The sequence below is a fragment of the Hibiscus syriacus genome, unplaced genomic scaffold, assembly GCF_006381635.1.
Source record: "Hibiscus syriacus cultivar Baekdansim isolate YM2019G1 unplaced genomic scaffold, ASM638163v2 tig00003507_pilon, whole genome shotgun sequence".
Classification (NCBI taxonomy): domain Eukaryota; kingdom Viridiplantae; phylum Streptophyta; class Magnoliopsida; order Malvales; family Malvaceae; genus Hibiscus; species Hibiscus syriacus.
The window spans coordinates 1,733,093-1,751,783 of NW_024061975.1; the positions used below are offsets into that span (position 1 = coordinate 1,733,093).

An 18,691-nucleotide genomic window follows, 5' to 3' on the forward strand; every position below is an offset into this window, starting at 1 on the left:
TAGACTCCATACCTTCAACTAAATTGAGTTTCCTACTTTACCCAGTCAGTTTGAGTGAAATCAAATTCGGGTCGAACTCTAACAATATTCACCTTTACTCAAATTCTAAAAGTGTAAGGAGTTTGATATAATATCTCAAATTCAATAAAACACTCAAACTCAGCAAAAAATAATTCTTCACATCGACAGACATGACTTTTTTAGCTTAGATTTAGTCTTCACATTGGTGAGAAGATCATAAGTGATGACTTTGCTCACAACTGTATCATCATGAGCAATCATGCACAAAATGATCTCAATCATTAGTGGAAATTTTTTTTCGTTGTTAATCTATGTGATGAAATAGACATCATCTTTCTTCTCAAATTGGTTATTCTCACAAAAATTAAATTTTGTTCTACTTCCGAAAATCGTTATACCTATGATTGTCTTTTTCAACACAAAATTCTCCTTTGTTTGATTCAGTCACGACGTGTTTACCAATATTTTCATCATCTGACACAGAGGAGAAAATAACAACTTCGTCTCCAAAAATTGTTGAACCAAGTAGAATATAAAACTCGTTAGTTTTTCTCAGCCTTTTCATCAGCATGAGAGGGTTCTTGCAAATTTTCATACCTCCACTTGTCACAATATGAATCTGGTGTTGCAATCGAATACTAGAATTTCATACTTCAAGAATTTCATTATTTTGATTGAGATAAGCAACTCGAAGGCTCTGATATCAATATGTTAAATGATAATTATAAGTATAATAATTGCATAATAAAATAGACACTGAGATTTTACGAAAAAATTCTTTCTATAAAAAACATAGGAAGAACTTGACATCTAACTCTAATCTTTAATACTTATTTATATGGATAGCTGTTTGATTATAAAAGGAAAATTCTATGGTAAGAAATTCACTCAAACTATGTTTCATATTCTCAATTAACATAAATATGATACACTAGCTAATTTCAAGAAACTAGGTTTCATATTTTCTGCAATTAATTTGAATCAAATCAAATTCAGATTAAACTCTAATAGAAAGCAGTTTTTACAAGATTTTGTTGATCTCCACAAAGGCATTTTCAAGGGCTCCACGAATATATATTACATAAGACCAACCGATAGGTGAACTTATGGCGGACCGTTGTTATTGATGTTTTATTGACCAGAATAATAAATGCAGTTGATGGATCCATGTTTGTTTCATGGCTATGTCTATCTCTATATATTTGGTTGAAATTTGAAAATGAAGGCAGATAAATATCTGGCATCAAAAAGAGGGCAGTGCCCTACAGCTGAAACCATGGCCTCAAGTGCTCCATTGGTTTTGTTTCTATCCTTTTGATCAATTGGTACATTCAATTAATTTTAGAATATGAATTAGGAGGACATAATATGTTTTAGAATATGAATTAAAATCAAATCATCTTACTAATAGAGGGTTGATTCAAGTGGTAAGCAGCTTGGATATTGTTTAAGTAAGGTCTTGAGTTCGAGTCCTTGAGTATGCAGAAAATTCATGTTGGAAGATTCACCCACCAAAACCAGGTGTGTAACATGGGCATGTCCAGATTAAATCATTAACTGTATCACCAAACAAAAAGTTGGTACCTGGGATTTTTTTTTTCTTTGACCTTAATTGTGAATATCAATTTGAGTAACACTATGAAGTAGTAAAAGCTCAATTTATTATCAATAAATTAATATAAATATATAAAAGATCAAATAATTCATGATCTCATGCAAAAGGACTGGTTAAATTAAATCTAAAGCTCCCTTAAAAAAGCTCGACCATTTACTAATATTCTGTTTTTATTAGAGTCGAAGACTAAAAAAAGATAAAAAAGAAAGTGTTGATTGTTGAGGGGATTCAAACCACAAAAATGAACATATTCACTAACGTTAAATGAATATGTTGATGAACGCTAAACGAACATGCTGACAAACATATAAATTATGAATGCATTGACAAACGTTAAACGAACATGTTCGCAAATGTTAAGCAAACATGTTTGCGAATGCTAAACAAATCAAACACGAACACCTTCAAAAATAGACAAATGAATACGATATTAAGATTTTAAACCAACATGAACCAAAAACCTTCAAAAATAAATAAACGAACACGAATATAACATGAATACTTTCAAAAATAAACAAGCTTGATTCTTTTACACCTCTACATACATACATACATACATATATTCACATTTAAACATCCTACAAGTTTTTAAAACTTGATATTAGCTCTATTGGATTTAAAATTTTGGTATATCTTTATAAAAAAAAACAGAATGCAAGCAACTAGGAGTGAGCATTCGATCGAGTTGAGTCAAAAAATTTCGAGCTATTCAAGTTGACAAGTCGTATTTTACAACTCGAACTTAGCTTAAAATTTTTTCGAGTCAAGTTGAATTTAAGAAATTCAAGTCGAGATATTCAAGTTTCTATACTAATTTTATTATTATTATTATTATTATTATTATTATTATTATTATTATTATTATTATTATTATTATTATTATTATTATTATTATTATTATTATTATATATCAAATACTATCTAAAATTATGAAATATATTCATAATATTATATTTTAAAGAAATTATTTTGAGGGTAAAATATTGATGAGAGTATAAATAAGTCAAGGAATTAATGAAAAGAAAGAATATGCAAACAATTGTAGTCAAAAGATCAAATTGAGTAAAATGCAAAGTTAAGGGACTAAATAAAAAAGAGTGCATCTTTAGGGGGAAAACAATTGAAGTTACATATGTATTTTATTGTGGTATATGGGCATGTGGTTTAAATTTGGTAAAAAAAACGAACTTAAAATAAATGACAAATTGAATGAATAAGGAGATTATGAAAAAATGAATGACTAAATTGAAAAATGAAAAAAGTTTTTATCAAAAAGAGGAATTGAAAGTACACATGTATTCCACTATGTTTTTTACTCAAGTTTGGTAAAAAAAATTGAACTTGAAATAAACGACGAATTGAGGAAATAAGGAGATTATGAAAAATTGAAGGACTAAATTAAAAAATAAAAATTTGTTACCAAAAAGAGGAATTGAAAGTAAACATGTATTATACTATGATTTAGGAGCATGTTGTTCAAATTTGGTAAATAATTGACTTAAAATGAAGGAAGAATTGAAGAAATAATGAAATCAGGGACTAAATCATAAAATAATCAAAATACTTAGTCAAATTTTTGTTTTTGCAAGTAACTCGAAAATTCTAAATTTCAACTCAACTCGAAAACTAAATTTATAATTCGAATTAACTCGAATAACTCAAAATTAAAAGAAAATCAATTTTTCGAGTATTCGACCCCTATAAACAACCGGGTCCATTCGCCAATCAAATTCAACGATCACTTAAATATTTTTAATGTTAAAATAAATACTGTAAATTTCTCTTTTCTCACAAATTACGTATTATATCTAATGATACTCTTGATCCTTGAACTAAATATTATAATTTTAAAAGTTTAAAGGTTAACTTAATTAATATAAGTTAAGGGTTGTTTATTTAATGTAAATATATATTTTTGAACCGTTGAATTAATTAAATTTAATAGATGCGATTAAAGTTTTTAAATTAAATTAACAAACAATAAGTTGGTCTAGTAGGATGAGACACTTGATCCCTTAAGTAAGGTTAAAGATTTAAATCATGACAATTGCAAATGAAACAAATTGAGTTTGGAAGGTCGCTTTATCTCTGTAATACTCAATTTTGATTAGTCGATCAATAGATCGAATATCAATGATTAATTTAACAAAAAAATTAAATTAAGGATAGCACATTATTTTGGACATAAATCTTTTTATTTTATACTATTAATTTTAGTATTGTATTTTAGATCATTGAACTATCTAATTCTTATTATTTTTGGGTTTTGGGCCTCTTGAGCTTTGGTTCATCGTCATTAAGAAACTTACAGATAAACCAATGGCCCGTACAAACCGCATATGGCGCCAAGCATTTCCCGCCGATATATCTTCCTCAAATCAATCATATAAAAACCCTTGATCCACAAAGAAAACGTGGAGGACCCAAATTGAGTTTTTTTCTTTCCCTCACAGAAAAATGGTGAAAACGAAGCAGTATTGGCTGCTGAAAACGGAACCAGGAGAGTGGTCATGGGAAGACCAAGCAGCAAACGGAGGCGTAACCAAATGGGACGGCGTAAAGAACAAGCAAGCCCAGAAACACCTCAAGTCCATGAAGCTGGGCGATCTCTGTTTCTTCTACCACTCCGGCGCCACCGCTCGCCGTGTGGTGGGGGTGGTCACCGTCGTAAAGGAATGGTACGCTGAGGGCAGTGATGTAAACAGTGAGGCCGTCGTGGATGTGAAAGCGGTCGGGGAGATGAGGAGGCAAGTGGACTTAAAGGACATGAAACAGGATGGGGAACTGAAAGGGTTTGTCATGTTTAGGCAGCCGAGGTTGTCGGTCTTGTCGGTGCCGGAGAAGGTGTGGGAGAGGGTTTGTGAATTGGGGAATGGGTTCGAAGGGGATGGCTTTGAGATTGGGGAGGAGGATGCTGAGGTTTAAAACAAGGATGGGTTTTTTGATTAAAAAGAAACGCCATTGTTGCTAGTACAGAAGTCCCATCTCTTGGTTTTTGTGATTTGTATCTTGTTAAAGTTGAAAAGAAATGTGCTTAATCAGTGTTTAGCTACCATGTTTTACTCGTTGGCGGTGGAATTATTGATGTTTTCTATATGATTTTCTATATGCTATTCTTTGAATTCTCATGTGATGATTCTGATATGCTGGTCTACTAACTAACTTGATTGTGGCATTTTGGTGAACACTTACCGTGCATCATCGCCGGAAGGTTTGAACCTGATTTTGGTGTATCTCTATCCCCAGCTTCAAAACCAAAGATCCAACCCTCCTTTTTTTTCCACTATAACCGCATTATCCGTAACGTGCTTTCTCAGTATAAAGGTGCCCTAGATGGGTGAGATGAGCTTGGCCACAAAAAGCCATAATCTTTGAACCATAACCTTCAAGTTTACCTTATATAACTAGGCTTATTTGCTCCACTGTATCTGACTTATATTATTTGTATCGAGTTACTCTTAAAGTATTTTTCGAAACTTTTTGTTTCTAAAATTTAAATCGTTATTCCGTTTGTCCTGTCGTTAACTATGTTAAAAATAGCAAGGATAAATTATATATTTAATTACTCAACTATTTTCATGATTATGCTTCTATCACTCAATTATTTTTTTTCTTTCAAAATAATCACTAAGCTTAAATTTTTGTTCTATTTTAGTCACTAATACGATTCAATTTATCTTTTAAATTTGTAACATATAATAATTCATTTGTATCACATATTTTTTATTCGACATATACATTTAATTTATAATGATAAATAAGATTATAACGTAAATAATAAACAACATATTGAGTTGTTTGTACTTGAAATTTTAAATGTTAAATTAAAATATCATAAATATTTTAAGAATTAAAAATATGAACGGATCATTATTCATTTGTAAATTTATATATTTAATAAAATTTAAATTTCATATTTCGAATCGGACTAATTTTAAATAAGTATAAAGTATATTCTTGACGTTTTTTAATTGGTTTCCACTTCGTATATGTTTCAAAAATAAGGTCGAACATGCGAGAAAATTACCTCCCAAGTCTCATGCTAAGGACATCCCATACGCCATCGTCTAATATAACATCTCTGCAAGAAAATTTACCATCTTCCTTATTATTCAGACCAGAGTTTAATTTAATCCAATCCATACTTGAAAAGTTCCAGCGGTTCAAACATGGCCCCGTGTTAATGCCGCTGCTTCTACTTGAAACTAAGGGTGAGCGTTCGATCGAGTCAAGTTGAGTAAAAAAATTTCGAGTTATTCGAGTTGAGAGTCCTATTTCATAACTCGGAGTTGACTTGAAATTATTTCGAGTCGAGTCAAGTTTATACAATTCAAGTCGAGTTAAATTTTCGAGTTTATATTTAAATTTAATTATAAATATTTGCAATAGTATGACATTATTTGATTTCAATTTGAATTATATTTTATAACCATATACAATACATATATATTTTTTCGTATTTTCTTCATATGTGATTTACATGTACCATATAAAATAGAGGGACTCGATTCAAACTTGAAAATTAATCTACTAATTACTAAAAATTTCGAGTTATTTGAGTTGTGTCGTAACCGGTTTTCGCCCGGGCACGAAATATTTACTCGGCGGGAAAAGTGATGTGAATAAATGGTTTTTTAAAATAATTTGGGAATCGCCATCGGCCTTTTGGGTTAGGTAGGTCGAATACCTAAAAATTATCTTTTAAAAGAGTTTTAAGAAAACATCAGTTAAAAGATGAACTGATCTGCGTTTTAACCAAAAATTCGTTCTTTTTAATAATAAAAAGGGATTCGTGGTCGGTTACGTTTAGGGAAGGATTAGCACCCCTACAACACCCAGAATTGGTACTTTTTAATTATAAATTGTCTCTATTATTAGAAATTTAAAAATTCAAAATATATTTAATTTATAATCCTATTATTTTAAAATTATAATTATGAGAAAAAAATAATTTATATAAAATATTTATCTAGTTAAAAATATCAGAAAATGACTTCTAGGTGCCTTAAGACAGTTCTTTTCTTCGATATTAATAAATATTAATAAAATAATTTAAATAAAATTAAATTATAAATTTTTTATAATGTTTAATTTTAAAATACCAGAATAGGACATCCAGCTGTATTAAGATTGCCATTTTCTTCGATATTGAAAAATAAATAAATAAATATTAAAATAATTTAAAAAATAAATATAAATTATTATTTATTATATATATTTATATGATTATATAAAATAATCTTTAAATATATAAACAAGTAAAATTAAAACAATGAAAATACAATTAGAACTATATATTTAAAAACAGTAAAATAAATGAAAATATTTAAAATTTGTGACTAAATTATAGTAAAATTAAAATTAAATACCTAATTCATAATTAGTCAAAATTATAGGGATTAAACATGCTATTTTCTTATTTATTAAATTAGTGACTAAAATAAAATTATATAAAATTCGGATATTAGATTAAAACAAATTAAAACATGCTATTCAGATTAAAATATTAATTATTAAAATTAACGGACTAAATCTGTTATTTACCCTAAATATATTATTTTAATACAAAGGACTAAAATAGATAAAATTAAATTTAAAGAACCGAATTAAAAGGATTATAAATTGATTTAGTGACTAAAATGTAAAGTTTACAAATTAGGATGACTACGGAAAGGATTTAACTTTTATTTAATTACACAAATAGCCCTCCCCGAAACGGCGTCGTTCGGGAAGGAATATTTAAAGCTGAAATCGGCTGGCCCGAAGGGCCAGCATTCATTTTTTTTTTCATTTTCTCTCTCTAACTGAGAGAGAAATGAAATGCTCTCCCCTCTCTCTAGCTTCCCTCATCGGAGGGAAGCCGGTCACCAGGCGGCAGCCGTCTGCCGCTGTAGTTCTCACCGCCGGCCACCGCATCCGGTGGCCGGAAAAATCTATTTTTACACCACCATGTAGATCGGACCGTCCTAATGACGGTTCCGGTGATCTTTTCTTCTAAATAGCTCCCGATTGGAGCAAATCTAAGAAAGTACCTTCGATTTCGAAGGTTTTGGTGAGGTCCGGCGGTTGTGGCTTCCTCGGTAAGCTTCTCTCCTTTCTTTTTTTTTGTTGTTTTTTTTTCTCTGTTGGCTGCCTCTCCGTTTTTGTATATTTGCTCTCGGTTTTGTCTCTGTGGTCTGTTGGGGTTTTTTTTTTCCAGATGGGGTGATGGCTTTATAGCCATCACCGGTGTGGCCATCGGACCGGGTAAAAGAGGGGAGTCTGGTGAGTCACCGGACTCCCAGTGGTGACTCACCCTAGGGCCATAACGTGGACGGCTGGCGTTGGAACTTCTGGAGCCTTCGGTTGGGGCGTGGCAGCGGCTGGAGCGACGTGGAGCGGCGGCAGCTGGCGTAGTCCCTAGGGTATCATAACCATAGGGTTTCATCTGGCGCATCTGTGGACCGTTGGATCATGCCAGATCCAACGGTGGATGGATGATGGCGGCTGGGGCTTAGATACAAACCCTAAACAAGTTTAGGGTTATATTTGGGTTAACTGGTTGGGCCGGATTTGGCCCGTTTGTAATAATAAAATAATAATAATAATAATAATAATAATAATAAATAATAATAGTAAATGGAGAAAAAAATAGTATCTTCAGCTGCCCCTCTTTGCTCATTCTTGTGTTAACAAGAATAGAGTAAAGATGAAAAGATAATAATATTTTTTATCCATTTGAATTCACTTGATTAATATGGAGATGTTGAATAAATTCTTCTCTTTCTTCAGATGAGTTCTTCTCATTATGAACTTTTCGCTGGGGAGGATGTTGACCTATTTCCTTCTGTGATAGAGTCCTTTAAAAGGTTGAATAAGCTCTTCTCATTATGAACTTCTTCTTTCTTCTTCAGATGAGTTTTTCTCATTATGAACTTTCTCTGAAAAGGTTGATGCTAATCTATCTCTTTCTGTGATAGAATTATGCAAAAGGGTTGAACAAGCTCTTCTCATTGTGAACTTCTTCTTCTTCAGATGAGTTCTTCTAATTATGAACTTTCTCTGGAAAAGTTGATCCATCAAGTGATGGATTTAGCAAAAGGTTGAACAAATTCTTCTCATTATGAATTTCTTCTTTCTTCTTCAGATGACAAGTTCTTCTCATTATGAACTTTATCTGGCAATGTTGATCCATCAAATGATGAATTTAGCAAAAGGTTGAACAAATTCTTCTCATTATAAATTTCTTCTTCTTCAGATGACGAGTTCTTCTCATTATGAACTCTACCTGTCAATACTGATCCATCAATTGATGGATTTGAGCAAAAGGTTGAACAAATTCTTCTCATTATGAACTTCTTATTCCTTCTTCAGATGAGTTCTTCTTATTATGAACTCGAACTGGTAATGTTGATCCATCAATTGATGGATTTGAATCTTTGCTAAAAATCTTTGAAATTCCTGTCAAAATTCAACATGGATGAGAATGAATGAAAATGCACCTATTTTTTCAAATGCCCTAATATGATGCATGAATGTTAAGTTATTTGATTTCAAATTGGTGAACTGAGTATTTCTTCAGTTGTAGAAACCCAATAAATCTTTCTTCTTCAAATCAGAGAATCTATCATCTTTGACAAATGTATGTAGATATAATGTCACAAAATCTCTTGAGAATAAAACTCAATAGTATAAGCTCGTGAAAAGCTTGCATTCATGCAACATGTTGATTCTGATAACAACTCATCTGATTATGAAATGATCTTTCAAGATGATTTCGCAGATATCGATAGTTCTTTTAAAACCGAGAAAATCTTGAATTCTGATTCTGATGAGGAGAGTAAACTGTTATACTTGATGAAAATGAGATACTCAAATGCTATGTTTTCAATAGTCATAGAGATGTGGTTCAGATTCATCAATTGTAAAATTGACAAATTTTATATGTGATGCTCAAATGGCTAAGGCTGCTGACGCACTTCTTCTGGTAAAAGGTAGGAAGCCATTATGCAATGATCCCAATTACAAGAAAAGGCGAAACTTGGGCTATGATTTTTGGGAAAGAAATAAGTAGAAGAATCTTGAAAAGAAGCTTCTTAATGAAGACGATCATGCAGTTCATCTTTTATTTCCAATGATTGGTTCTGTGGTTCCTACCAAACCAGATCAGATAACTCAAAGAACACTTCCAGAAAATGCTATTGGGTCTTCTTAATTCTACTATGAGTACATTCATCTTTCAAATCCAATGATTGGTTCTTTGAGGTTCATATCAAACCAGATCAGATAACTCAAAGAACACTTCCAGAAGATGCTATGAGCACATTCATCTTCCAAATTCAATGATTGGTTTTTAGGGTTTATATTAAACCAGATCAGATAACTCAAAGAACACTTCCAGAAGATGCTATGAGCACATTCATCTTCCAAATTCAATGATTGGTTTTTTGAGGTTCATATCAAACCAGATCAGATAACTCAAAGAACACTTCTAGAAGATGCTATGAGTCTACGGCACTTGTTCTACTTGAATCTGATGAGGTGGAAATACTTCTAGGTTTCCCTAAAAACCATATACAAGGATCTGTATAGAAACATGTTCCATAATGGTATCAATGTCCTGTCTTTTTTCTCTGGGATCAATGATGCAGAGGTTGCCTTTTACTGTCTTGGCATACTTTTGAAAATAGATGTGCAAGAACTGAATGATGATCGGTTGGAGCAATTGATGAGTAGTTTTAATGGACTCAACCTTGTTGTCGGTGGCATCCATTGTAACAACCTTACTGGAAGAAATAAACATCATTCATGGGTTTAAAGATTTTTGTTGGTGCATTTACTTGCAATGATTGCTACAACGAACTGTCTCTTCTACTGCTTCAATATACCCCATTCTTTTTGAATCATGGAACAGTTTAGTTGACAGTAAAACTTGTCATCTTCAACTTTTGGAATACTATAACCAATGCTACCCTATATAACCAGAGTGCAAATAATGACTTGTTCATGGCTTTATGATGATGATGATTTGTTTACTTTGTATTCCATGCCTTTAAAAGTATTAACATAAAGTGATATTCAGAAATCTTTAATTTATTTCAAAATTATGTTAATTCATAAAAGAATAAATTGAATCTTGAAATAGATAGAATTGTATTCAAAGTTATGGCAAGCATAAGAATGATAAAAATTCAAATGACTCAACAAATTATTAGCATAAGTTTTCTAAATTAATCAAATTGACACAATTTAGAGTAAGGATGTAAGCTTTTGTCTGGAAGATCTCAAACGTTGTCAAAATGCTTGTAGATGTGAAGTTTCTCCTAAACTGTCAAAATCTTAAGAGAGTTCAATTGCCAGATGCCTAAAATCAACATGCATTTGAGCCGCCCTTTCAGGTTTTCAACTCAAATCCTTCCTTTGGTTACAAGATGCCCTTTGTGGGTTTTCACCTTGACCCCCTTTTTTCTTTTCTTTTTCTTTTTCTTTTCTTTCTTCAAGCATAATATTTCTTGACAGAATCCGAATTTATTGGATTTCTTAGAATTTTTCCATCCATTTCTGCCAAGATCAATGCTCCTCCGGAAAAGGCCTTTTTCACAACGTATGGCCCTTCCCAATTAGGCATCAATTTCCCGCGGAAATCTTTATGTATAGGCAAGATCTTTTTTAGTACTAGATCACCCTCTTGGAATTCTCTTGGATGTACTTTCTTATCATGAGACTTCATCATCCGTTTTTGATACATCTGTCCATGGCAAATAGCTTTCAATCTTTTCTCCTCAATAAGGTTCAATTGATCAAATCTAGCTTGGGTCCATTCAGATTCATCCAATTTTATTTCTCTCAAAATTCGAAGCGATGGAATCTCAACTTCAATTGGTAAGACTGCTTCCATCCCATAGACTAAAGAAAAAGGCGTTGCCCTAGTAGATGTTCGAACAGTAGTTCGGTATGCATATAAAGCAAAAGGTAACTTCTCGTGCCAATCTTTGTAAGTTTGAGTGGTCTTTGTAATGATTCTCTTGATGTTCTTATTTGCCGCTTCAACTGCCCCATTCATCTTTGGACGATATGCCACTGAGTTTGCATGTTTGATCTTAAACTGTGCACAAAGTTCGGTCATCATTTTGTTCAGGTTCAGAGCATTATCTGTAATGATCCTTTCTGGTAGGCCATACCGACAAACTATCTCTTTCTTTATGAATTTGCAGACTGTGGACCTCTTAATATTGGCATATGAAGCAGCTTCAACCCACTTGGTAAAATAATCAATTGCCACAAGGATGAAACAATGTCCATTCGATACTTTTGGTGTGATTGCACCAATGACATCTATTCCCCACATAGAAAACGGCCAGGGTGCTGTCATTACATGTAAAGGAGATGGGAGTACATGAATCTTGTCTGCATATATCTGGCATTTATGACATTTCCTTGCATAATCAATGCAATCAGTGTGCATGGTAGCCCAATAATATCCATATCTCATTATTTTTCTGGCCATGGAAAGACCATTTGCATGTGTTCCACATATTCCACTGTGTACTTCTTCAATGATGCTTCTGGCTTCGTTGGTATTTAAACATCTCAATAGCATTTGATCATTGCTTCTTCTATACATAATCTCTCCATCAAGAAAATATCCAGCAGCCATTCTTCTCAAGGTTCTTTTATCAATTTCAGATGCATTTTGTGGATAACTTTGATTTTTGATATATTGCAGGATATCATAATGCCATGGTTTACCATCTACCTCTTCTTCCACACTATAACAGTGTGCAGGAATTTCATATACTTGCATTTTGATTGGCATCATATCAACTTTCTTAGTTGCCTGAAACATAGCAGCTAATGTAGCCAAAGCATCTGCCATTTGATTTTCTTCTCGAGGGAGATAATTGAAGGTGACTCTCTCAAATTCTTTCACTAATTCGAGGGTAAAATTTCGATATTCCAATAATTTGGGATCTTTTGTTTCCCATTCTCCTCGCAATTGATACACCACTAACGATGAATCTCCATATATCTTGAGACATTTGATTTTTCTTTCTATGGCTGCTTTCAATCCCATGACACAAGCTTCGTATTCCGCCATGTTATTGGTGCAAAAGAATTCCAGTCTACTTGTAAAGGGATAATAAATATTTTCTAGAGAAATTAACACTGCCCCGATTCCTCGTCCCAAGGTATTGGATGCTCCGTCAAAGTAAAGTTTACAAGATGCAGATGCATCATTTGTTCTGACTTCTTCATTCATGGATGTGCACAACAAATCTTCATCGGGAAAATTGAAACTCAAAGGCTGATAATCATTTGATACACGACTGGCCAGAAAATCAGCTATGATACTTCCTTTTATCGCTTTTGGTTGACATATACAATATCAAACTCAGATAATAACATTTGCCATCTAGCCATTCTGCCTGTCAAAGCTGGTGATTCCATTAAGAACTTTAAAGGATCAAGTTTGGATATCAACCAAGTAGTATGGTATAACATATATTGTCTGAGTCTTCGAGTAGCCCACACCAAGACACAACATAATTTTTGTATTGGTGGATATCGAATTTCACAATCAGTAAATTTCTTGCTCAGATAGTAAATAGCTTTTTCTTTTCTTCCAGATTCATCATGCTGTCCTAGTAAAAATATTTCTTTCGGAAAAGCTGTCGTAACCAGTTTTCGCCCGGGCACGAAATATTTACTCGGCGGGAAAAGTGATGTGAATAAATGGTTTTTTAAAATAATTTGGGAGTCGCCATCGGCCTTTTGGGTTAGGTAGGTCGAATACCTAAAAATTATCTTTTAAAAGAGTTTTAAGAAAACATCAGTTAAAAGATGAACTGATCTGCGTTTTAACCAAAAATTCGTTCTTTTTAATAATAAAAAGGGATTCGTGGTCGGTTACGTTTAGGGAAGGATTAGCACCCCTACAACACCCAGAATTGGTACCTTTTAATTATAAATTGTCTCTATTATTAGAAATTTAAAAATTCAAAATATATTTAATTTATAATCCTATTATTTTAAAATTATAATTATGAGAAAAAAATAATTTATAAAATATTTATCTAGTTAAAAATATCAGAAAAGGACTTCTAGGTGCCTTAAGACAGTTCTTTTCTTCGATATTAATAAATATTAATAAAATAATTTAAATAAAATTAAATTATAAATTTTTTATAATGATTAATTTTAAAATACCAGAATATGACATCCAGTTGTATTAAGACTGTCATTTTCTTCGATATTGAAAAATAAATAAATAAATATTAAAATAATTTAAAAAATAAATATAAATTATTATTTATTATATATATTTATATGATTATATAAAATAATCTTTAAATATAAACAAGTAAAATTAAAACAATGAAATACAATTAGAACTATATATTTAAAAGCAGTAAAATAAATGAAAATATTTAAAATTAGTGACTAAATTATAGTAAAATTAAAATTAAATACCTAATTCATAATTAGTCAAAATTATAGGGATTAAACATGCTATTTTCTTATTTATTAAATTAGTGACTAAAATAAAATTATATAAAATTCAGATATTAGACTAAAACAAATTAAAACATACTATTCAGATTAAAATATTAATTATTAAAATTAACGGACTAAATCTGTTATTTACCCTAAATATATTATTTTAATACAAAGGACTAAAATAAATAAAATTAAATTTAAAGAACCGAATTAAAAGGATTATAAATTGATTTAGTGACTAAAATGTAAAGTTTACACATTAGGATGACTACGGAAATGATTTAACTTTTATTTAATTACACAAATAGCCCTCCCCGAAACGGCGTCGTTCGGGAAGGGCTATTTAAAGTCAAATCGGCTGGCCCGAAGGGCCAGCATTCATTTTTTTTTTCATTCTCTCTCTCTAACTGAGAGAGAAATGAAATGCTCTCCCCTCTCTCTAGCTTCCCTCATCGGAGGGAAGCCGGTCACTGGGCGGCAGCCGTCTGCCGCCGTAGTTCTCACCGTCGGCCACGGCATCCGGTGGCCGGAAAAATCTATTTTTACACCACCATGTAGATCGGATCGTCCTAATGACGGTTCCGGTGATCTTTTCTTCTAAATATCTCCCGATTGGAGCAAATCTAAGAAAATACCTTCGATTTTCGAAGGTTTTGGTGAGGTCCGGCGGTTGTGGCTTCCTCGGTAAGCTTCTCTCATTTCTCTTTTTTTTTGTTGTTTTTTTTTCTCTGTTGGCTGCCTCTCCGTTTTTGTATATTTGCTCTCGGTTTGTCTCTCTGTGGTCTGTTGGGGTTTTTTTTTCAGATGGGGTGATGGCTAAGCCATCACCGGTATGGCCATCGGACCGGGTGAAAGAGGGGAGTCTGGTGAGTCACCGGACTCCCAGTGGTGACTTACCCTATGGCCATAACGTGGACGGCTGGCGTTGGAACTTCTGGAGCCTTCGGTTGGGGCGTGGCAGCGGCTGGAGCGACGTGGAGCGGCGGCAGCTGGCATAGTCCCTAGGGTATCATAACCCTAGGGTTTCATCTGGCGCATTTGTGGACCGTTGGATCATGCCAGATCAAACGGTGGATGGATGATGGCGGTTGGGGCTTAGATACAAACCCTAAACGGGTTTAGGGTTACATTTGGGTTAACTGGTTGGGCCACTGTATTTGGGTTAACTGGTTGGGCCGGATTTGGCCCGTTTGTAATAATAAAATAATAATAATAATAATAATAATAAATAATAATAATAATAGTAAATGGAGAAAATAGTATCTTCAGCTGCCCCTCTTTGCTCATTCTTGTGTTAACAAGAATAGAGCAAAGATGAAAAGATAATAACATTTTTTATCCATTTGAATTCACTTGATTAATATGGAGATGTTGAATAAATTCTTCTCTTTCTTCAGATGAGTTCTTCTCATTATGAACTTTCCGTTGGGGAGGATGTTGACCTATTTCCTTATGTGATAGAGTCCTTTAAAAGGTTGAATAAGCTCTTCTCATTATGAACTTCTTCTTTCTTCTTCAGATGAGTTCTTCTCATTATGAACTTTCTCTGAAAAGGTTGATGCTAATCTATCTCTTTCTGTGACAGAATTATGCAAAAGGGTTGAACAAGCTCTTCTCATTGTGAACTTCTTCTTCTTCAGATGAGTTCTTCTAATTATGAACTTTCTCTGGAAAAGCTGATCCATCAAGTGATGGATTTAGCAAAAGGTTGAACAAATTATTCTCATTATGAATTTCTTCTTTCTTCTTCAGATGACAAGTTCTTCTCATTATGAACTTTATCTGGCAATGTTGATCCATCAAATGATGAATTTAGCAAAAGGTTGAACAAATTCTTCTCACTATGAACTTCTTCTTCCTTCTTTAGATGAGTTCTTCTCATTATGAACTCGAACTGGTAATGTTGATCCATCAATTGATGGATTTGAATCTTTGCTAAAAATCTTTAAAATTCCTGTCAAAATTCAACATGGATGAGAATGAATGAAAATGCACCTATTTTTGCAAATGCCTAAATATGATGCATGAATGTTAAGTTATTTGATTTCAAATTGGTGAACTGAGTATTTCTTCAGTTGTAGAAACCCCTTCTTCAAATCAGAGAATCTATCATCTTTGACAAATGTAGATGTAGATATAATGTCACAAAATCTCTTGAAAATAAAACTCAATAGTATAAGCTCGTGAAAAGCTTGCATTCATGCAACATGTTGATTCTGATAACAACTCATCTGATTAGAAATAATCTTTCAAGATGATTTCGCAGATATCGATAGTTCTTTTAATACCGAGAAAATCTTGAATTCTGATTCTGATGAGGAGAGTAAACTGTTATACTTGATGAAAATGGGATACTCAAATGCTATGTTTTCAATAGTCATAGAGATGTGGTTCAGATTCATCAATTGCAAAATTGACAAATTTTATATGTGATGCTCAAATGGCTAAGGCTGCTGACGCACTTCTTCCGGTAAAAGGTAGGAAGCCATTATGCAATGATCCCAATTACAAGAAAAGGCGAAACTTGGGCTATGATTTTGGGAAAGAAATAAGTAGAAGAATCTTGAAAAGAAGCTTCTTAATGAAGACGATCATGCAGTTCATCTTTTAATTCCAATGATTGGTTCTGTGGTTCCTACCAAACCAGATCAGATAACTCAAAGAACACTTCCAGAAGATGCTATTGGGTCTTCTTATTTCTAATATGAGTACATTCATCTTTCAAATCAAATGATTGGTTCTTTGAGGTTCATATCAAACCAGATCAGATAACTCAAAGAACACTTCCAGAAGATGCTATGAGCACATTCATCTTCCAAATTCAATGATTGGTTTTTAGGGTTCATATTAAACCAGATCAGATAACTCAAAGAACACTTCCAGAAGATGCTATGAGCACATTCATCTTCCAAATTCAATGATTGGTTTTTTGAGGTTCATATCAAACCAGATCAGATAACTCAAAGAACACTTCCAGAAGATGCTATGAGTCTACGGAACTTGTTCTACTTGAATCTGATGAGGTGGAAATACTTCTAGGTTTCCCTAAAAACCATATACAAGGATCTGTATAGAAATATGTTCCATGGTGGTATCAATGTCCTGTCTCTTTTCTCTGGGATCAATGATGCAGAGGTTGCCTTTTACTGTCTTGGCATAGTTTGAAAACAGATGTGCAAGAACTGAATGATGATCGGTTGGAGCAATTGATGAGTAGTTTTAATGGACTCAACCTTGTTGTCGGTGGCATCCATTGTAACAACCTTACTAGAAGAAATAAACATCATTCATGGGTTTAAAGATTTTGTTGGTGCATTTACTTGCAATGATTGCTACAACGAACTGTCTCTTCTACTGCTTCAATATACCCCATTCTTTTTGAATCATGGAACAGTTTAGTTGACAGTAAAACTTGTCATCTTCAACTTTTGGAATACTATAACCAATGCTACCCTATATAACCAGAGTGCAAATAATGACTTGTTCATGGCTTTATGATGATGATGATTTGCTTACTTTGTATTCCATGCCTTTAAAAGTATTAACATAAAGTGATATTCAGAAATCTTTAATTTATTTCAAAATTATGTTAATTCATAAAAGAATAAATTGAATCTTGAAATAGATAGAATTGTATTCAAAGTTATGGCAAGCATAAGAATGATAAAAATTCAAATGACTCAACAAATTATTAGCATAAGTATTTCTAAATTAATCAAATTGACACAATTTAGAGTAAGGATGTAAGCTTTTGTCTGGAAGATCTCAAACGTTGTCAAAATGCTTGTAGATGTGAAGTTTCTCCTAAACTGTCAAAATCTTAAGAGAGTTCAATTGTCAGATGCCTAATATCAACATGCATTTGAACTGCCCTTTCAGGTTTTCAACTCAAATCCTTCCTTTGGTTACAAGATGCCCTTTGCGGGTTTTCACCTTGACCCCCTTTTTTCTTTTTTCTTTTTTTCTTTTTCTTTTCTTTCTTCAAGCATAATATTTCTTGACAGTATCCGAATTTATTGGATTTCTCAGAATTTTTCCATCCATTTCTGCCAAGATCAATGCTCCTCCGAAAAATGCCTTTTTCACAACGTATGGCCCTTCCCAATTAGGCATCCATTTCCCGCGGAAATTTTTATGTATAGGCAAGATCTTTTTTAGTACTAGATCACCCTCTTGGATTCTCTTAGATGTACTTCTTATCATGAGACTTCATCATCTGTTTTTGATACATCTGTCCATGGCAAATAGCTTTCAATCTTTTCTCCTCAATAAGGTTCAATTGATCAAATCTAGCTTGGGTCTATTCAGATTCATCCAATTTTATTTCTCTCAAAATTCGAAGCGATGGAATCTCAACTTCAATTGGTAAGACTGCTTCCATCCCATAGACTAAAGAAAAAGGCGTTGCCCCAGTAGATGTTCGAACAGTAGTTCGGTATGCATATAAAGCAAAAGGTAACTTCTCGTGCCAATCTTTGTAAGTTTCAGTGGTCTTTGTAATGATTCTCTTGATGTTCTTATTTGCCGCTTCAACTGCCCCATTCATCTTTGGACGATATGCCACTGAGTTTGCATGTT

The 18,691-nt window shown here is 32.8% G+C and overlaps 1 protein-coding gene across 1 annotated transcript; it reads left to right on the forward strand.

Annotated features, from left to right (window-relative positions):
• Positions 1–4,027: 4,027 nt before the first annotated feature.
• LOC120178529 (thymocyte nuclear protein 1-like) lies at positions 4,028–4,576 on the forward strand. The gene has a single exon (XM_039184346.1). The coding sequence runs from the start codon at positions 4,094–4,096 to the stop codon at positions 4,559–4,561; it is 468 nt and encodes a 155-aa protein (XP_039040277.1). The 5' UTR covers positions 4,028–4,093; the 3' UTR covers positions 4,562–4,576.
• Positions 4,577–18,691: the final 14,115 nt, after the last annotated feature.